The sequence below is a fragment of the Serinus canaria genome, chromosome 1 (assembly GCF_022539315.1).
Source record: "Serinus canaria isolate serCan28SL12 chromosome 1, serCan2020, whole genome shotgun sequence".
Taxonomy (NCBI): Eukaryota; Metazoa; Chordata; class Aves; order Passeriformes; family Fringillidae; genus Serinus; species Serinus canaria.
Window position 1 is genome coordinate 20,518,804 of NC_066313.1, and position 21,909 is coordinate 20,540,712.

Sequence of the window (21,909 nt, forward strand, 5' to 3'; positions counted from 1 at the left end):
GTTCTGGAAACGGCTCCAGCTGCCGCGCCTGATAGGATTATCCTGCCAGCTGGACATACCTTTAAAAGTAAAATACTTAAAGATGAATGTAAGTTGAAATAATAGTACAAAGACCACAGACCATCAGGAACCGGAAATAAGTTGGGTTTTTTTCTCTTCTGTATTTAAGATGGGAAATACAGTTTTACAAAACGTGTGCATTTCTCAATTTCTGCTTTTGTTAATGACAACTCAACTGAGAGAACGAGTCTGGTAATAACAGAGTTATGGAAGGGTTATAGTGTGTGTACAAAAATACGAACAATATTTACACTAAATAACAGATTAGTGACTTAGGCAGCCGAATTCAGCCACGGTGTAAACTCTTGCAAGCCCCCGATCTGCTTGAAGGCTATATTTGTCTCAGTACCTGTGTGAAAAATGTGCTTTTTACACAATACCATCTATTTTGTGTTTCCACACGTGCCTTGGATTTTTTTTCTCCTAAACACAGCGTTTTGGGCCAGCACCTACTCCTCAACACTGCACTCATACTCGTGTGTGCCCTTCTGACATTCAGCAATGGCTCTGCTCAACTTGTTTCAAGCAGGAGTATGGAATAAAAAGGATGCACAAAAAAAACCTTCCAGGCAAGTGCACAGCTTAAGGAGTGTTGAATACTACAAGGGACTGTGATTGGAATGGTAACAATAACAACAGCAATAATGACCTTGCTGCAGAGCGTTTCCTGGCAAATACTTGGATTTTTGATTCTTTCTTTCCTAATGAGTGCCCACAGGTGCAATCTCTCTAACACATTAGAAGTACAAAATGCAGGAGTTAGAACCTCCCTATTATTAATTTATTTATTCCTGCATTATGCTAAGAGCCATCTTTCTGGAGATTAAGGGTTCTTGCTCTAACAGCCTGTTCTTAAACCATGTTTGCCTGTACAGCAAACCATGTACTGAATTTTAAGCATGCAGTTATATTTTACATGGGAATGCAATGGGATTCAGGCTAGTTCAAAAAGTCAAGTTGCTTTGTCCAGAGATGGATATGAGCTTGTGCTGAAATACATCTCTGAGTCAAAAACAAAGACAAATAGGATGTCTAAATACAGTACTGGACCGAGGATGCCTCACAACACTTCGCTTCTCTGCCTCTGAGTAAGTCATACAAAGACAAAACTCAATGAGTGTACACCCCATTTTTACCCAGATGGAAACATCCCAATCATGATTTCCAAGCAATTTGCAGCAAAACCTCATACAAAGCACTTCTGGGGAAAGGGAGACGCAGACACAGAGTAAACAAATGCAAACCCTTGGTCCTTAAGTCCATTTGCTTCTGTTTTGTTCCTGTATCAGCTTTGGCCAATGGACCCAAGATTCAACTGACTAATGACATGGTCAATGAAACCAAGCCCTGCTTTCCTATGTGCTGTGTGATAATGATGTGCAGAAGAGTCAGTAGCACCCCAACCAGTAAACAAACAGTGCTATAAAATGCTAATGCAAGCACCAGAACCCAGCTGTTTCCATGTGAAAAAACACTGGAAACATCCCAACAAGGTGTCCTGGTTCTGGTGAAACACTACCAGCTGCAGTAGGCCCTGCTTAGTGGTTTCATTCTGTTTTCCCACTCCAGTGCTCGTGTCAAATGTTCCCTTCATCAATGCTCTTCAGCTTCAGTCTTTGGCTGCCATGGGGCCTGGCACCACGCCGGGTGTTCCCACTGCTTCCTGCCAGAGTCCACGAGGGGAACAGGGCTCCTGGTAAAGCATCTTCCCCAAACAGGCTGAGTTTCACATCAGCTTCTATAGCTCGGGCCAGACTGGCTGCATAACTGTCCAGAGATTTATGGACTTCAGCTTTTACATGAAGAACAGAATTCTTTGCAGCCTCTGAAAAAAAAAATAGGTAACAGTTGGTAAGCGTGGCTGTGCAAATGCTTGAAAACTAATATAGATCCTGTTGTAAAGGCATGATCATGCCCTCTGGAAAATAACTATACATTTACCAACAATAAGCTTCCAACACCATTCTAAGAACACAAAGCTTTCAGAGCTTCAGACCTGGGATAATCTGTGTCACTGCAGCTATTTTTGTAGCATCTGTACACCTCTCTACCCACCAACATGTTGACCAATACAAGAGTTCATCCTAAATGTATGTAGAAGCAGGCTCTTCAGTGAGGCTGCTGAAATAATTTAAAGCCTCAGGGATGCTGAAAAGCCTGAGACTCACCAGGGAGAATTGCTAAATTCTCAGTGGGGAATTGTGGGGAATTGTGCACTGAGACTTTCCTCCTTCACTCTTACAAGAAATTTTATGTCTGCTCGTATGTAATCACTCAGAAAGATAGTGGGAAATGTATACTAATGTGTTTGTACAAGGAAATATTAATCTCATACTGGGAAGAGGGCAAAAGGGAATTTTGCCAAGATGTTTAAAAATTCCATAGAAAGAGTTTTCTCATTATTTCAGGTTTTATTATTACTTGATTCTTAAAGGCATTCTGCTCATTTTCATCCTGTTCACAATCACATATTGTTTAGAAAATTCTGTTGTTATTATCAAGTCTTCTATTGAAATTATTGTAACTATCAGCATAAATTATTGTTCCAACATTTTACAGATGATCACTGCAATGTTCTGCTAGTCCAGAATCCACAAGCTGACTGAAAAAATTGCATGTGGTTCATCTGTTTTTACCCACACCTGCTGAAGAACACACCCAGTAAAACGAAGTAGAATTTAAGTAAGAAAAAGTAAATGAAACACAATAAAATTATATGCAGATCATTGAAGTCTGTAAATGGAAGAATTTCAAGTCTGTAAGTGACAAAGTTGAGAAGAGACAGCAAATGAGAAACACAGGGATAATGCAACCAAAATATGAGGGCAGGAAAATATATTTCCCAAGAAACATAAAACAGTCAAAACTTGTAACAGCTACTAAGATGAGTGGAATTGCAGAGAGGATACTGCTGTGCAATTTAATTTTTATATATACAGGGAATCCCAGCTTCTAACTCTTGTCCTTGCCTGCTGCTACTTGAGATCTGGAAAAAAGGCTTGATTTTGTTTTCTGTTGTACCTGCATGAATGATCATGTCAAGGCACACACTATTCAAGACAGTTCTCAAGCTCCTGTGAGGTTTCCTGAACATTCAGTATAGTTGACTCTGAGCATTTTCATACTTACCCCTATACTCACCTTTAATTTGTTCCACTTCATCTTCAAATGTCACTGAACTCCTCCTTCGAGGGGGACAGATGCAGTGCATGGCATGAGGGCCATCTGAGCAATAATCTTCAAGAAGCATTGTATCTGTTCCTGAAAAGAGCAAGAACCCACAAGTAAAACAGTAACATTGAGATACAATATGGTGACAAAACGTTCTCAGCCTGTTTTCAGCAGTTCTTTCAAAAGATGTCTAAACCCAGCTTTTGTGAGTAAATTTCAGCTCACATTAAACACTGCACAGGAAAAGAATGAGGTCAGTTTTCAATGAAAGGATTGGGAAATATTCTCATTAGAGACTGGGCATTGCAGGCCCCAGGATCATGTACTACGTGCAGCAAGCAACACGCAAGAGGGACTAAGGCTTGCTTCTGCTCTTTAGTAACTCACAGTAAAAGCATACAAAGTGAAACACTATTTCACAGTAGATCACTGTGTATCTATTCCCAGGCTATGAACTGTGCTCCCTCCTTAACCATCAGCGGCACTTCTAACAGCATTTTGATATCACTTTACTTTTGCTCATTTTTTTACTGCTGTCACAAGATGGTAACACCACATCCTCTTAACAAGGCAAGTTTACCAGGAGGCTGCTCTCCTTTATCACATACAACTTCAGAAAATCCACGACAGACAGAAAACTACCAGCACAAAACAATTACCAAAAATAAATCCCAGCTCCACAGACTTCCTTTACAGAAGTAGGAAACAAACTCCTTACGCCAAGCAACCCTTAAAAGATCACCCTCTGGTTTCTCTAGAGCAGAAATACTCTCTAAAATAACTACTGCAGTTAAGTACTGGTAGCTGAGTTAACTGCCAGAAAAATCTAGCAACAGATCTGGATAGAAAATTACCATCAGAACTCTTTTTTCCCTTTTCCAAGCTATCTTCAATCGAGAGATCTTAAGTAGTAAGAAAATCATAAGCTGAAACCATCCTAAGTGCTTATGTTTACACTGCAGGACTGTAGAGGGCTAATTACATGACGAAGGCCACGTAGCCATGCTCTGGATAGCTGAGAATTGGAAAGGTACCAGACTAAGCTAATCTGAGTCTCTGCACCTGCAAAAACGCTGTGGCCTTGAGCGTAGCTGTATTATGATAACAAGATGATGTAGCTGAGAGAGAGACGTGAGAAAAAGGAGATGTAAGTCAAAAGGAATGAAGAAGTAAGGGGGGGAACTGATACCTATAGTATAACCAATAGATTGCTTAGCTTACAGAATATGCATGAGCTTATTACTTGTTGTGCATAAATTTCTGATGCTCTAATCAATAAACGAAGCTTGCTGAACCCTCATATTGAGGGTCCCGAGCCTCCCTCACTGTGACACAGGATGAACAAGACAAGGTCTCTTACAAAACAGGAAACAGGGAAGCACATTGTTCACAGCACTTTGTTGCTCTGTTCCTTGTAGATATAGAGAAAGTCCCCAAAGAACAACAGAAACTGAAGGAGAAGGGCACAAAAGCAGTGAGTCTTGTTCCTAGGACTCATTACCAAGGGAGTGTCACCATTCCATAAGCATTTTGCAAGTAAATCTATTGAGGACAAGGGAGGAAAAAAGCAAATGCAGCATTTTTGTTGGAACAGCTAGAACAGATGCTTCATGTAATTTTTCCACTAGGAGACATCTGTGGCTGTAAATATTGACTGTCTACAAGACTGCCACCAATTGCAAACTTCTGCTCAAGTAGGGATCAAGAAACTTGCAGTTACCTGAATCCTGTGAGCAGCTGAAACCTGTGTCTCCTGTGCTGCTGCTGTTTCCCAGTGGCCTCCCACCTGCCATGAGGGCAGTAAGGTGAGGAGACAGTCCCAAATCTGCAAGAAAGTTTTGTTTTTGTTACACAGGGAATGGTTAAGGAGTTTGCAAAGGTAAAAACCTCTTCTAGTAATACCCACTCTACTGCCTTATTTATTATCCTACATAGAAAACTTACCTTGGTGAAGCAGACAGCACAGCTTCTGGACTTCCCATCTTAGAAATCCAGTCAGCAACTTTCAGGTTTGGAAAGGGAAGTCTCCTTTCTCTCTACACCATCTCCCTCCCACTCTTGCTGCAACTGTGTGTTTTTTATCAGCCAGACAGGCTGAGCACATATGCTCTCACATGGAGGGGGAAATAGGCCAGGCATCTTCTAGACAGAGAATAACCTGGTAGCCACCAGCAGCTGTGACAGGCCATTAGCATGGGAAGAAGCTCAGGAGCAAGGCTGGGGCACAGAGATGCCCTACTTCTTTCAAATCTCCAAAACAAAAAGGGAGGAGATTGTGGGATTTTTACAAAGGTGCTGCTTTGGATCCCACCTTGAGATTCTGTTGTGAGTTTGTTGGGAGTCTTTTTCTCCTCCCTGTCAGCCTCCATCTAAGACATCTAATAAGAAGCTGACAGCTTCAAGTTTATCGCTTGGAAAAAGAAAGAAATTTCCTGTCTTTTCCCTCCCCACCTCAGTTTCCAATGTATAAATCCATACATTTCCTGGATACAGACTTGCCAAAGCTCCTGGAGGTTGTTATGTGGCTACAGCTCCATAACTCTTTCATTTGCATGACAGTTTCTCCCAGTGTTCCCAGGTTGCAGAAAAGACAACAGGCGCCTTGCTACTCTCATCTTCCTTCTGCATTTTAGATCATCCTTCTCTATTAAATAATTTCAGTTCCTGCCTTTGCATGAAATATCCCTTGAAGATGTTCTATTTTTGGAAGCTTCTGAACATGATCAGGGAAATTAGTAAAAATCTGAATGTCACTGCATTGCTACTTAAAAAAAAAACAAAACAACCAAGCTACCAAACTGAGCAACTGGAGGTCTCAGTCTGCAACTTGGGAACACACCAAATAGTTCTATGGTTTTACACAGTTTTACTTAGTTTATGATCTTTTCTTCCCAACCATGAAGCCTAAAAGTTGAACTTGCAGAAAGTTATGCCAGTGGAACCTTAGTGGATTTTAAAGAGTTGTAGCATAAGGCCATTAATCAAAGAAAAAGTGCAGTAAAAAGTACTGTTGGTAGAGCTCAAATCTGGGCAACACAAAATGGAAGGCATACAAGAGGAAATGCTTGAGAAAGAAAATAAATTATTTTTATTAATCTCATCACTATGTTTTCTCTGCCTGAGAAAGTTTTACTATAGTAGGAGAATGATGTTAACTATAAAAGAAGAGAGAAATTCTCCTTTCAAATGTAACCTGACTGATAAAAGACTGCTAAAAATTCCAGAAACATCCAACTCTCTTTACAGAGCCCTGAAACATGCCAAACACAGGCAGACAGGAAGTCTTGCTCTTGATGATATTAAGAAAGTTTCTTTTGCAGCCACATCTTACCTGTGATCCTGTTGGAAATGCTAAAGAGCCTTGATGTCCTATGCTGCTGAACAAAGGACTTGCGGTAATACCGATCCCCAAAGCACATTCCCAGGAGTTCCTTGCGCACTGTTTTGTTCCACAGCCCATAAATTAGCGGATGGCAAATGGCACTGGAAAAGGACAGCCATGTAGCCAATGTCTCCAAAGCAGGGGAGATACTGTTTTTACCCCAAAGTGCCTCTGATGTTATTACTACCATGTAAGGTCCCCACGTAATGACAAAAGCCCCAATGACAACCAAGATGGTTATGAAAGCTTTGCACTGGTTGGCTGAGTAAACAACCCCTTGGAAAGCGTTCCTTCGGCTGCCAGAGGAGGATGTGGAGGTGCTGGAGTTCTTCCTCCCATTCTTCTGCGAGTCCTCCTCCACAATGACAATACTCCCACAGTGAATTTTGCGGGCTTTAATCCTTGCCACACGGAATATGACTCCATAGCAGATCATCATGACCACGAAGGGCAGCAGTGCGCACCAGATCTGCCAAAATGCTGTGTAGGCAGCCTCCTTGTGCCAGGCTGCCACACACATCCACTTGAATTGGTCAAACTCCAAGGAGGACCAGCCAAAAAGGGGAGGGAGGCAGCCAATAAGGGAATGCAGCCACACATACACAAGAGCTACCACTGCTCTGTTGCCCGTTATCTTCATCGGATAAACCATCGGGTACAGCACAGCGTAGTACCTACGGGGCAAGAAAAGAAGTAGTCCACAGGAGCATAAAAGACATACAATAAAGAAAAGAACATGCTTTAATGATGCTGGTATCTAGTTCTTTTTTCTTCAAACAGGCTCAGAAGCCCTGTTTCTAGAAACAGTTACATGTAAAAGTACGTATCACTGCAGTCAAGATTGTCAAACTTGGCTGAAGGCACACATGAAACCATTAAATATGCCCTTATGTGTGAGTGTATGCTTAGGGTATAATCTGGAATTTTAAGTCACTATTTCATTTTATCAAATAGTATGTTATTATACCATCAAGAGCTTTAAAAAACTCTGGATGAATGTCTGCATTTTCCATTACTGATGACATCACTTTCTCTTGCTCCACATTAAAATTTCATGAGAGGCTGAAGTAAAAATGATACTCCATCAGTACACTGTGTAACCCTCTGCAGTTCTTCTCAGCTCTCTGAACAAGCAATGGTTATTCTATGAAAAGAGCAGACAATTTGTTACAATTCATTACTAAAAAGCAGCTTACCGGTCTATAGCTATGAGTCCCAGAGTGAGCATGCTGGCTGAGCTGATCAGCATGTAGAGCAGGGCTGAGAAATTGCACCAAACAACCCCAAAGATCCATTCTCGCCTGATGGAGCTGGTCACAACAAAAGGCAGCACCAGCACGGAGAGTAGAAAGTTGGAGAGGGTCAGGCTGAACACAAACTTGTTGCTCAAGGTGAGAAGGTACGACTTGCGATACAGAGTGACAACAATCACCAGGTTGCCCAAACAGATGAATATGGCAATGACAATTATAGCAATGGACTCAGTGACTCTGACTGCCCCATCTTCCTCTGTGGTCAGGTTCCTAAGGCCCTTCCCATTGCTGAGGGAGGAATTGCTGCTCATGGTCAGAGTGTGCAGATCTGGAGCAGCCAAGACATGCTGAGCAGCTAGAAGCAAAACAACGCTCAGAAACATTCAGGTAATAGTTCTTCAAACTCTTTCCAAACACTGGAGGCCCTTTTGCCTTTCTTAAAATTTACCTGTAGTATGCAGGAAACTGCATATTTTTGATGGGCAAGTGAAAGGGCAGTAAATTGCCTGTGAGCACACCAAAGAGGATAACACCAAGCCTAGAACAAGGAAGACAAGAAGAGGTAAAGGGGGGGGAAATAAGAAAGAAAATAGGCACATTTTACTTTAAAATTTTCTACAGATCTTACTTGTTCCTAAGTCCTGCTTACCAGCCCCTTCATCTAGGCTGTGAAGAAACAAGATTGTCACTTGTTTCTTCAAGAAACAAGACAAATATCAAATATCTTTGCTTATCTTACTTTAAAGAATGTCACTGTAGCAAAAAAAGTTCTGCCTATCCTGATAGTTACCTTTTATTCTGCTTATACAGCATTTGCTGATGGTCTATGGATGCCTGGCTAGTCATACCCTGCTGTTGTATTGCACTAAATAGTTTATTTAGTCATTGTTTTGCACTGGGTATTTACATACATACTGAATAGTATGTTTGTATCCTCATGGGATTCCCCACTCATATCACATGGTCTTCCCCTCTCCGCTAAGCCCCAGTGGTGGTGGTTTCTCCCTGGTCTACCCCTCCCCTCACCCCTCTCCTCACCTGTATCCCATTGGCTGTAGCTCCTCTCCTCCACCCCCCTTCCCCTGGGCTTAAAATCTCCCAGGAGGAAACCCCTGGCCTCTCTTTGCCTCCCTTGGACTTCCCTGGAGTGGTTCCACAATAAAGTGGGGTGGTGGATCGTGATTGATCATCCCGAGAGGAAAGAGGGCCTATAGTCTTTTACTTTTGTTCTTGTAAGACTGCGAGGTGCCAGAGTCCAGAGCTAGCTGGATTGGACCGGAACAGCCCCAGAGATCAGTTTTACATCCTGCTGACTCTTCCTTAACAGTTGCTACGTAACATTCAAAGACTCAGGGACCACCACTGCGTGTACTCTCCCAACATCATTTCCACACGTTCAAAATCACCTTAGCTGCGCTGCTGATTGTATTTTACTGCCAACACCAAAGGACTGGAGGAACTGGCTTTCTGTACACGAGGTCTGAAAGACACTTCCTTGCATTAAGATGCGGTCCACGGTACAGAAATGCTTGAGAACCTTTAATCCTTGACTTCTCAGTGTTAGCATCCATCCATTCATTTGCAGCCTCATTTTGTGAAACCTTGTTATTTCTTCCAAGTCCTTAGCAATTCCTCTTTTTCCTGCTGCCTTCACATGGCAATCACTACTTACTTCATTCAGTCCTTCACCCATCTGTAGGACAGCATAATGAACAAACAAACAAACAAATGCAAATATGCAGACCAAAAAAAAGTAAAAGAGTCCATCAATGAATGGAAAGTTGATTTTAGCATTTCTGGAAGGAACTCAGAAAAGTTATCTTAGCTAATTCTGCAACTGTGGCAGAAATGGGTCCCAGACAGTACTCACAGAAATGCTTCCATCTGCGTGGCTGTTGTGGCATTAGGCAGCACTGTCAGTCTGGAAAGACGCCTTTTTCCCATTTTTATCTGTACTTTCCTGTGAACATAATTAAAGACATTACTGGGCCATGCTTTGAAAAAACATAACTTAGCTGTTCCTTAGCGTCTGACTAAGAGGACGTGTGCAAAATCACTTCCCCTCGAGTTTCTTTCTCTCTCAGCATGCCTGAGCCACCTCTGTGTGCCTTTCCAACGTTTTATGACCGGATCGGGTTTTGGAAAGGCGGCTTCCCCCGCGGCCGCACCCTGCGACAGCGATGCTCGGAGCATCTGGCGCTCCCCGTCCCCTCACTGCCCTGCCGCACCCTGCGGAGGGAAATGACCTCGGGCAGAGGGCTGCCCGGAGCGGGGACAGCATTCCATCCCATCCCGGCCGCGGGCAGCGCGGTCAGGCTTCCCGCACACCCACGAAGTGAGTGGGACCTAGTTGTAAATACAGCGGGGAAAGGGGGGTTCGCCATTTTGCCCCCGCGCTCCCTCCGGCAGCGAACAAAGAGCTGGAACAAGGTCCTCCGCCCCCACCCGCCGGGGTCCAGTGCATTTGTCCTCTTCCTGGCTCCGCACTCACCGCCCGCCGCCGCCAGAGCGGGACCCCCATGAGCCACGGCGGCCCGAGCCTCCTCCGCCATGGGCACGGTCCCAACCCAGTGCCCGCCCGTCCCGCCCTCCCGCCCCGCCGACTCAGCCCGCCACGCCTCCTCCCCGTCCGCCCCAGGACGGTCCGCGCACTTCACGGGAACTCGCTTAGAAGGCAGGGAAAAAGTACTTTACACGGATAAGGTAAAGTAATTTGCCCCTGCTCGAAGTGCCAGGCAGCCGTAGAGCCTAAGTGCTAGACTTCCTAGACCCCCAAACACTATTAAAAGTAACATAAATAAGATTTGGCAAAGGGTTTTTCCTGCACACACATCTGAAGCAAAACATCGGATATAGTGTCAGTGTAAAGGGTGAATAAAAATTAAATGCTGTGCTTGTGCCTCCCTAGTTCCTGCCCTTTCCTGGTAATGCCTTTTAGCACAGAGGGTAACTGCCCTGAAGTGAGCTGTGCTATATTTTGATCGCTCTGTGCAGTTTTTAATGCTGTGGACATCAGTTTCCTGTGGCTGTTGCCTCAGTTCACTCCAATGTTCCAGCAGCAGGAGCTGGACTATGTGTCTTGCTCCTGTGCCACGGGAAGTCCTCAGGGAGTTAGGTGGGTGACAGAGGGTGACTGCCCTTTTGATGACGCAGAAAAGCAAGACAAGCACCCACCCTCAGTGCTGGAATACTAAGCTGATTTTTTTTTTCTTTTCTTTTCTTTTTTTCTTTTTCTTTTCTTTTTTTTTTTTTTTTTTAATTTTCAACCAGTTCTACTGGAACTGGTTGAAAATTAAAAAAATTCTACTTTTCTACAGGACTTTTTTCAAGCTTACTATGCCATTGCACTTTGACATTTAAAAAAGACTGTCTTTGGACAGCATTAAAAAATGTATCGAACCAGCACAAGAGATTCCACAATGAGCAAAAAATGATGCACAGAAGTCCCACCTAAATGTGAGGAAGAACTTATTTCCTGTGCAAGTGACTGTGCACTGGTTGCCTAAAGAGGTTATGGAGTCTCCCTCACTGAAGATATTCCAGACCTGTCTAGGCAAAATCCTATGCCATGTGCTCTTGGGACAACTATGTTTGAACAGGAAAGCTGGACCAGATGATACACTGTGCCCCATTCTAACCTTGCCCAGATGTGATTCTGTGTGCGTGCACATGTGTGTACTAACACAGCATAGGGCACCTGTGTGATGGAGCTTGCTGCAACTGTGAGTGTGGCGATGGAGATGGTCTAGGGCCACCAGAGGCTTCAGAGCTCCCCAAAACTCTCCTACCCAGCTGTCCCACTGCTCTTGGTGAAGTACCCATGGGGAAGTGGCAGGAGGCACAAGCACTTGTAGGGCACACAAACATTCTCCACTGGCTTCTGCAGCCCAGCTTCACTGGAACAGGGTTTTGGGTGAGCTTGCTGCCTCTTCATCCTTGGCAGAGGAGATTAGAGAGCCCACTCTCCCCACGGTGGCTCCAGAAACTCAGAGAAGTGTGGACCCCCTTCCTCACCCATCTGCCACCCCATATCACCTCACAGAATCACAGACTGGGTAGGTTGGAAGGGGCCACAATGGGTCACCTGGTCTGACCATCCTGCTCAAGCAGGGTCATCCCAAGCACATGGCACACGGTTGTGTCTAGACAGGTCTGGAATATCGCCAGTGGTGGAGGCATCACAACCTCTCTGGGCAACTTGTTCTAGTGCTTGGTCACTGCACAGTAAAGAAATTCTTCCTGGTGTTCAGGTGGAACGTCTGTGCATCAGTTTCTGCCTGTTGCCGCTTGTCCCATTGCTTGGCATCACCGAGAAGAGCCTGGATCCATACTCTTGGAATCATCTCTTTAGATATTTGTAAGCATTGATGAGGGCCCTTCTCAGCCACCTCTTCTCCAGGCTGAACAGACCCAGCTTCCTGAGCTCTTCCACCTAATCATTTTCGCTGCCCTCCGCTAGACCCACTCCAGGAGCTCCATGTCTCTCCTGTCCTGGACAGAACACTCCAGATGTGAGCTCACTTGAGCTGAGCAGTAGGGCAGGACCCTCTACCTCGCCCTGTTGGCAATGCTCTTCCAGATGAATCCCAAGATTCCGCCGCCGCCGCCGGGGCTCCGCGCCGCGCGGCCCTGGAAGCGGAAACGCCACGGGGTGGCTGTTCCGGGGGCGCCGGCGCTGCTGTGAGTGCTGTGCGGGAGGAGACGGGAGGAGAGGGGCTCCGCCACCTCCGCCCCTTCCGCTGCCTCCTGCCTTCTGCTCGGCAGAGAGGAGGTCGCCATGCATCCCGTTTTCCAGAGCAGCCGGCGCGACTTCACCTTCGGGCCGTGGAAGCTGAGCGCCGCCCGGACGCACATCATGAAGTCGGCGCAGGCCGAGAGGTGGGGCGGGCTCCGGGCCGGGGGCGCAGGGGGACACAGCACAGCAGGGTGTCCCATCTGCTCGGGGAGCCACCGCTGGGCTGCGGCCTCAGCCGTCACAGCGAGGGGCTGGGGGCGTCGGATGGCCTTGAGAAGGAAACACGCAGCGTTCCCAGGGCGGGGTAGACACTGTTCTGTCCCCGGGGTTGTTCCTTCTCTTCAAGCTTGATTCTCTAGCTGGAGAACTCGGGCGATTTGGGTTTCAGGTAATTTGCAAAATTTTGTTTTAATGATTGCAGAAGGCAGCCTACAAGAAAGACGAAGAAGGACTTTTTACGAGGGCATGTAGTATGGGGAAAAGGGGGAATGGATTCGAACTGAAAGAGAGGAGATTTAGATTGGACCCTAGGAGAGAAATTCCTGACTGTGAGGGTGGTGAGTCTCTGGAACTTGCCCCGATAAACTGTGGATGCCCCATCCCTGGAGATGTCCCAGGCCAGGTTGTGTGGAGCTTTGGGCAACCTGGTCTGGTGGAGGTGTCCTTTCCCATGGCAGAGAAGTTGGAACTTGACCTTTAGGTTCTTCCAACTCAAACCATTGTATGATTATAATGGTTTTGGATCTCTGGATCTCTGTGAACTGAGACCCGCTAATTAGAAGTCTGATTTTTTAAATTATTTTTGAAAAAGAATATTTTTACTGTCTCATACCATGTCTCAGTAATAGCTATTTTGAGATAGTGGTTTTCATTAAAAATTTATAATTTGCTCTCTTGTTATAGGACTTTCCAATCCAGTGAAATCATTGGAGGAAATGCTCCTGTATCAGCATCAAGTACTTAAGTCAGATTTGCTAATGTGGAACTGGAGAGTTCAGCTGACCTTAAAGACAGATGGATTTGGCAGATATCTTGGTTTGGTAGATATCTTATTTGGCAGATATTTCTTATGGATTATGGCAGATATCTTATTTCTTATGGCAGATATCTTATGGATTTGGCAGATATCTTATTTGGCAGATATTTCTTGGTTTCATTTTCTGGAATAAATTTCAGTATACATAGGAATCTTATTAGTCTTGTTAAATGTACTTTATTTATCTTGCTTTTACCTTTTTTGAGGCTAATAAGGCATTCTCTGAGACGAACTGGCTGACTGTGGCTGGGATGGGTGCACTGTTTGTTGGGTAAAACGTTGTCTGGATGGCTGAGCTCAAAGAGTAATGGTGAATGGAGTTACATCCTACTGGTGGCCCATCAGCAGTGGTGTTCCCCAGGGCTCAGTACTGGGGCCAGTCCTCTTCAGTATCTTTATCAATAGTCTGGACAAGGTGATTGAGTGCACCCTCACTAAGTTCACAGATGACCCCAAGCCAGGTGGAAGTGTTGATTTACTGAAGGGTAGGACAGCTCAGCAGATGGATCTGGACAGGCGGGATCAATGAGCTGAGGCCATTTGTAGGAGGTGCAACAAGGTCACAGCGACCCGTTTTTTCTTTTTTATTGCTTGGGGAACATTATTAGTATCTATAGGAATTTATATTTTTGCAGTATATATTTGCCATAAATTTTATTTATGGCAAATATATATTGCAAAAATCCCTCAGCAACTTGTGTGGAAAGGTGAAGGATTAAATGTGCCATAGCTAAGAACTGTTTTCTATGCAGGGGTTGGGTTTTGCAGGTCAAGGGTCCCTAGACTTGATGAAATGCAAGAGTTCATAATGTTATTCTGCCTTCTTTGGGAAAAACATAGGATCTTACTTTCCAGGTCTGTGAATTTACTATTTTTATTTTGGTTAGGTTGACACTCTTCTTTTTTATTCAGGGTTACAGAAATAATCACTTTTATTCAGGAATGCCTTGTTACCAATGTGAATATTATGATTAGGACACTCTTCTCCCTCCCCTCACTCAAATAGGTGTATTTCCTAAAGCTTTCTCCTCTCCAGATGTCAGATATTCCTTTTCGGTCTTGGGAAGTTGTGTAGGTGAGGAGGAAAAGTTTAGGAAGTGTGCTACTATGTACAGTAGCAGAGTACAGTAGTGTCTTCTGCACTTTTTATATACTGTGCCAGGGTTGTCTTTTTTCTAGGCTTCCAAATTTGGAGGTATGGACCATTGCATTTGAATTCAAACTTGCTTATGATGAGTCCTTCTTCCTAAAAGTTTCTTTGAGCACCTACTGAACTTGGTCCCCTGACCATCCAGGGATTTGCTAGCACAGGTGGAAAATGGCTTCTACATGTTTCTCAGATACTCTTGATTCCTCATGTGTGAGAATTTTGTCTGAGCCTGATGCAAAGGAATGTTTTAGGGGTACTTTTTTTGGAGGAAAAGTCACTTCAGATCAATGAGTCTGCATTTCAGGTGAAATGATTAACCTGGTGATGTGTCTTCTAAGTTATCATGGTCTAAAGAATCCTTGTTCCAAAACAAGGACTGCTTTCACTGAGCTATGCTCAGCTGACTGATGCCTCTTTTATTTTTCTCTGCAGGTTGGCTGATGAATTACACATGCCTTCCCTGCCAGAGATGATGTTTGGAGACAATGTCCTAAGAATACAGCATGACCATGGTTTTGGAATTGAGTTCAATGCTACAGATGCTTTAAAATGTGTCAATAATTGTCAAGGTATGATCAAAGTCGCTTGTGCAGAGGAGTGGCAAGAGAGCAGGTACAGTATTTTATCACCAGTGGGCAAGTATTGGTGTGTTGTATATGAAACTGTCATAGTGTAGTTAAAGGAACAAACTGAACTCTTGAGGACCGCATTGCATTTGCTTCTACCCTAGATACAGCATGTGATCACAGAGGTCACTATGCTTTGCTGTCATCATCCTTTCTGTTAAATTGGGTCAGCTGTATTTTTCAGCTGTGTCATGGCTTTCTTAATGTCAAATTTAACATGACTTAATGCTTTTTCTGTTTATTCAAACTCATAGAGCCTCGAGCATTACAAGACTGTATTGTGTGGTGTTGCAAAGTGCTGTACATTTTTAAAATCTTAGCCTTAGGAATAAAGCAGAACAGTTACCATGCATGAAAACTAATTATGATGCTTAGTATTTACCAAATTGGATTTAGTTGTAGAGCATCTGGAAATAAAGCACAGAAACAAAGGAAAGTTATCATGAAATCTAAGCTAAATTGCAGTGTTAATGATTGCTGTGTGGTGTCAAGAGATCACGTTCTGCCTTCTTAAAGAACCGTTGATCTTGAAATACAAATTTTTCAGCAATACTGCATGTGAATCTTTATTTTGAGTCATAGAACTGAGATAGATTGAGAATTTTCATAATTGTTTTCGAAGTTATTATGGAAACAGATGTGAAACCATGGTTAAGTCCTGACATTGTGATTGCAGCTCAGACAATGCTGGTATTTTTCATTAGGACCAGTGTTGGAATTCTAATGTACAGTCTTATGTGAGGTGGTAATTTCTTGAGAATTGCTATGAAGCAATTACTACACAGCTGTTTTCTCTTTCACTGTTGAGGAGTGAGACTGAGCACAGTAAGGAAGTTGTCAAGCCATATGACTGGACTTACACAACAGATTACAAAGGAACTTTGCTGGGAGATACTGCAACATTAAAGGTAATAATTTTCTCCTTGTTAATTGCTGACTGCATCTTGCTTCAGCTACACTCTTTTTGAAGCTGTCATTTACCTTTCAATAGCCTTCTTTAAAATCTTTTGTGCTTTGTAATTTGGGCTTCTTATGTCTCTCAGCTCATTATTTTATCCTAATCAAATCATGGCTTATTTTAATAACGAAGATGGGGGATGTCTTAAAGCATTTTAGGATTAAAGCACATGGGAGGCTTCAGCTCTTGCTGGGGGCCGCTCTGCAGCCCCGAGCTGCTCACATACAGCAGAACTATCAGCTATGTCATTCTGTATCGCCTTCATGCTCTGCTGCTTGCATTTTTGTCTGCTTTCTGACCTGGCTGCTTTCAGTGGCCTGATGTTTTTCTGCAACAGCAGCTCAGTAATTCCTCATATTTAAACTCATAGGCCCTCCCATGTCTTTATTTTTGTGAAAATAAGACTGAAATTCCCAGCTTCTGTTTACTGCATACAGGTTGCTTGCTACTAAGCAGATAATCTGTATTAATTCACTAGAATTGCTTTAGTTAGAGATCATTTGAGGTGTGCTGGAATTAAAAGTACAGCATAGAAATAACCAATGTTGGTCCATCGTATTTGGACACCAGAAGTGTCTGTGGAGACCATGAGATGAAAAACATACAGGTACTTGATTTCTGTGGAACGGGTTTACTAAAATAATTTTCAAGGTGTGTTGTGGGCTAGAGGTGCTAAATGTACAGAAATCTGTTTATAAACCTGAACTTCTCATACATGTGTTAAACACAAGATATCTTTAAATATTTTGAAAGAAAGCAGAATTGTTTGCAGCTGGAACCCTACTGAGCCTGGTACCCAGAGAGAAGTTTAGTCAGAATTTTCCGCTCTTAGTTCTTGTTTTTGCTTGATATTGCTCCTAAGAAGAAACTCTTGGAAACTTTGATTTTAATTTTTTCTGTTAGAAATTTGGGGTGTCTTAAGCTTAATGCCTGAGAAGTTTTTTCCTTTTTAAAACTGTGGAATTCAAAACGTCAGGACAAACTTTATGTAGTTTGGCAAAATATTAATATGCTAACTGCTCTTAATATTTTTATCTAGGTTGTTCCTACAACAGAACACATAAATACAGAGAAGTTGAAAGCCAGGGAACAAATTATGTTTTTTGAAGAAGTACTCCTGTTTGAAGATGAACTCCATGATCATGGAGTATCAAGCTTGAGTGTGAAAGTAGTGAGTATTAGGAGGTGTATAAAAGATACCTGGGGACTCAGTTGGCTGATTAATGCAAAACACAGCTGCTTTTTGCATGTTATTCCTTCTGGGATTTAAACTTTAAAGCACAAAGTTCTTCATCCTTGCTCTTAGAAATATGATCTTACTGGAAATGATGTTGTCTTGAAATCTTTGTCATCTGTCATGTGTTCCAGGGGACGATCTTTTCTGTCCTGTGTCCTGCCTAACAGTCCTTTGAGACACTGTCTGCCCGCTGGCTAGTCATAGCTGTAGTAAATCAACTGCCCAAACTTTGACTTCATTCTTGAAAACTTCTCATATTGTCTTGCATTGTGAATATCTGGTGTAGACTAGAACATGCTTAAAGTAAGCCTTTGTAAGGTGCTGAATGGGCTATCTTTATTTTTGCAGAGAGTTATGCCCTCCAGCTTTTTTGTGCTGCTGAGGTTCTTCTTGCGAGTGGATGGGGTACTCATCAGGATGAATGATACAAGGCTTCATCATGAGGTAAACCCTTACTTTCCATCATGAGTTACTTTACAGAGGTTCCATTGCCATTTTACTTCCAGTGACGCAGTGATATTCCCCTAAAGTAATACTGATGTTTGGGGGCACAAAAAGTTTAGTTTTGTGGTGGTGCTGAGCTAGCAACCAAGTGCTGAATGCTGTGTGTATGAGCAGAGTACGCTACCCCTCTTGTGATGTAATCATTTAAATACATTTGACAGACACAGAGAAGGAAGTACAAGAGGAAAAATAGGCAGCAGTAAAGAGTTCAATACTGTCTTGTCTTCAAGTACGTTATTTTTGTCTTACCTAATAGAGTTAGACAGCAAGTGTAACTTGCAAATAACTGTCCATAGTACATTGAGTTCTAGTATCTCACAAGTGATAGAGGATGTTAAGATTTGGGTTTTGATAATTCTGTGTAGATGTGTAGGAGTTTTAGCTGAGCAAAAATTAACAAGCATATTCATAGAATTTTTTTTAAACATGCACACAGGTGGTTTTTGGAAAAAAACAACATTGTTGTCATTTGTCTTCATGAATTTGAATGTACATTTCTTCTGTGTGAAAATTTGTGGTCAACCGATTTCCAATGCTTCCTAAATTAAATGTATTTAAAATGCTTGTTTTACTGATACCAGATGATTGCTTTTTTCCATTAGGCTGACAAGACCTACATGTTGCGAGAATACACATCAAGGGAAAGCAAAATATCAAGTCTAAAGGTATTGCATTTTTAAGACTTTGATTCTTTGATTCTTTTTCTTCTGTCTGCTTTTTAGTTTTATGGTCAGCGTAGAAAATACTGTGTCTCTTTGTTTGGTTTGGAATTAATACAGAAGAAAGTCCTTTCTGCTTTTGCAGCTTTTGTTTTGGTGATTTTAGAGCAGATTTACATTTTGTAAATGCTCAGATCACATGACAGGGTATGGGATTAGGCCACTTTTTCTACTATTGAGTTAATTAAATGTTTTATTATTTTATTTTTTCATAGAGCTGTTCAGCTGCAAAATCAGGTACTCCATGTCCCATGATGTTAAATTTCATGTGTTAAATTTGTGTGCTTCCAAGCCATATTAGGGGTTAAGATCTGTTTGGTAATAGACTCTTCCAGTTTTTCTCAAATATTTGAGGTTAATAGGCCACCTTAAAACTCTAGTAATGGCTCAGAATAATCTGTGATACATTTGGAGTTGCAGCTGTTGATTTTTATTCATGACAAATGCCTAAATTTTCATTTTCTTGTATCTTTCCTCCTCCCTTACTTTTAGTTTGCCTCTAAAAAGTTTGCCTGGAATGGTGTTTACATCCAGTAAATATGAGTTGTCTGTAATAGTTTGGGATTGGAATACTTTTTCTTATCCCCTCTTTTCTTTCACTCATTTAATGTAAAAGTTTTGCTTTTTAGAACATTCCACCTTCCCTGTTCACGGAACCTAATGAGATCTCGCAGTATCTACCCATAAAGGAGACAATCTGTGAAAAACTAGAATTCCCAGAAAAGCTGGAGCCTAAACCAGAAACATCACTGGAAACCACATGTGCTAAGTCTAAATAAATGTGACTTTATAAGGACTTGAAGTATACTGGAGATTATGTGATCGCAGTTGTTGGCATGCGGGGTGTTTCACTACTAGTGGAATGAAGAATTTGGCTAATTTTTCTGTAGCCTTTAGAGAAAACATTTCAAGCAGGTTTTGCTAATGGTGTTTTTTGTTTAGATTTTTTTTTAACCTATTTTTGGAGTTGATGATAGACTGGTGGTGAGTTACAGTTTTCAACAGCATTGGAGAAATGACTGTTGGGAGTCGGGGTTCTGTTTAGTTCACCAAGCAGGCAGAAGTATTGTCTCCGTCCACTTTAAATTCTATGAAGATTTTGTTATTGCTGCTTTAGATACTATGAAACTGCCAGAGTTGTAAAACTGGCATGATCTTATTTGTATTGAGAATTAATCCACAGTTAAAAAAATAAGAAGAATTCCTCTGCATTTATTTTGATCTGTCCATCCTGAACTACCGATTTTGCTCGGCTTCCCCTATTGGTAACCAACAAAGTTACTTCTTGTAGTTTCTGATCCAGAGTCTCACCTAAGAATATTCATTTCATCTGAGATAGGTTTAAGTGTAGGGAAAATATATTTGTTTCACTTTATATAAAGGTAAAAATTATTTGGGAAGCATTAACTCCAGAGCAGGAGAGCTGGAGGTTAACAGAGATCCACTGGTAAGTCTCTTCACAAATCCGGGTTTAATCTAGTGTCAGCTGGAGTTCTGTGGGCAGTTCTGGGACTCTCTGGGCAGTTCTGGGGCTCTCTTGAGGTCCCTGTGCTGCTCTGGTAATGAACGTTGCTGGAAAGACATTGCTCTGCACTGGCCTTCTCTTGGATATGCCCACATGGGATGGTTCTACTGCCCTGACAGCCAAGTTGCAAAACTGCATTGAGGCTTAAGGCTGGGTAAGTCTGATCCCTAAAGGATGCTGGTATTTGCAGTTTGAGAAATGATATCCTGTATGGCCTTAGAAGGCTGCTAACATGTATTCCAGATGTATAATTTTGGTTTATTTTAAAATTCTTCTAAGTTCTAGTGTTGATAGAAGTGTGATCACTTGTATAGTCATGGTTTCAACACTCTGTAGATGAAACTGAATTCTTGTATTGCTTTTGGAAATTGTGCAATATATTACTGGTTTGGCCTAAGAATGGGACAGCTAAGCAGGCTTGTCTGGGTTTGCTGCTGATACTCAGTGGAGGAAGCATATAACTGCAGTGAAAAGCAGGCCCGGTGGTGCAAGGTGCTTGCAGGTAGGAACATGGACACATTCTGATGTCTTGGGTTTTTGTTTAAAAATCTTCATATTCTACACCGCATGGCTTACTAGAAGCAACCCACCACAAAACCTCGTATTTAATAATATATTTTTTGAAGTTTTCATGTAGAGAAGACCCTGAGGTTTTTATTGGGGGGTGGAAAGTGTACTGCCATCCTGTTTCCTTACTAAAAACAACACACTGATTTCGCTTTTATTTGAAGGTCTAGTGAATTCTACAGCAGGTGGAAAGGCAGGAACTAACTGCAACTTTTCCTGTGTCACTGATTTACTCTAACCATTTACTGTAACATTTTTCTGTGCCTCCATTCCCTGTATGTAAAAATGAGAGTTAATATATACCTACCTCACAGAGAGACTGTGAGGATTAGTTTGTACAAAGTTATTGATTAGAATATCTTTTTTTCTGAATACACCTTCAGCCTTATCTTTGGAGTCTTTTGGAAAGGATTACTGCAAAAAATTTTCTATAAGATAAATGAAGAGAACTAAAACAATTTCTGAAAGAAGTTGTCAGCTGTGATAATTACCACATAATTTTCAGACATGATCTGGGCGAATGAATTCATGGCTACTTTGAAATAGAAGCAAGGTCCTCTGTGTTCCCTATTACAAATGCCAATTCTATTGGCATTTTATCATCTTCCTGCCCTTGTTTCCTAAACACTTTAGTGTCAGGATGAAGAAAAGGACTGCAAATGGATGCAGCACCAAAGAGATTAAAATCCATTTAGTAATAGAAGATTATATGGGTCCACTCCAGTGTTAAAGGGAAGTGAGGAAAGAGTGAAAAGGAAAGGAATGACTAATGGGGGTGAAGAGTTATTTTTCTGGTAGAAGTAAATCATGGCACTTACTCTAAGCATATATTAGTATACATGCCTTAGAGCTTATAAAAACACTTTTACAGCTGGTATTACTGGGAGCAGGGTTCATGTAGTGCTGGCATGAAGGAAACTATATCTGCATTTGTTAATTCAAACTGTGATTTGAGCTTGGTCAGTGATGCTAACATTAAACTCCTT

General features: G+C 42.3%; 2 protein-coding genes across 3 annotated transcripts; one reads left to right on the forward strand and one right to left on the reverse strand.

The window, feature by feature from the left end:
- Positions 1–123: 123 nt before the first annotated feature.
- On the reverse strand, positions 124–10,467 carry GPR161 (G protein-coupled receptor 161). Of its 2 annotated transcripts, XM_030234268.2 has the most exons (9): positions 10,358–10,467; positions 9,737–9,826; positions 9,273–9,559; positions 8,315–8,404; positions 7,810–7,923; positions 6,563–7,287; positions 4,952–5,056; positions 3,202–3,321; positions 124–1,885 (listed from the first exon to the last, which is right to left on the reverse strand). In XM_030234268.2, the coding sequence occupies exons 3-9, from the start codon at positions 9,557–9,559 to the stop codon at positions 1,638–1,640; spliced, it is 1,689 nt and encodes a 562-aa protein (XP_030090128.1). In that variant the 5' UTR covers positions 9,737–9,826; positions 10,358–10,467; the 3' UTR covers positions 124–1,637. The 2 variants fall into 2 exon arrangements, with proteins under 2 accessions (XP_030090128.1, XP_009100775.2); XM_009102527.4 differs by lacking the exons at positions 9,737–9,826; positions 10,358–10,467 and having other exon boundaries at positions 7,810–8,221; positions 9,273–9,331.
- Positions 10,468–12,497: 2,030 nt separating this feature from the next.
- On the forward strand, positions 12,498–19,627 carry TIPRL (TOR signaling pathway regulator). Its single transcript, XM_009102528.4, has 7 exons — positions 12,498–12,744; positions 15,220–15,399; positions 16,222–16,321; positions 17,411–17,542; positions 17,957–18,052; positions 18,715–18,777; positions 19,461–19,627. Exons 1-7 carry the CDS (start codon positions 12,644–12,646, stop codon positions 19,608–19,610), a joined length of 822 nt encoding a protein of 273 aa, XP_009100776.1. The 5' UTR covers positions 12,498–12,643; the 3' UTR covers positions 19,611–19,627.
- The last annotated feature ends 2,282 nt before the right edge of the window (positions 19,628–21,909 follow it).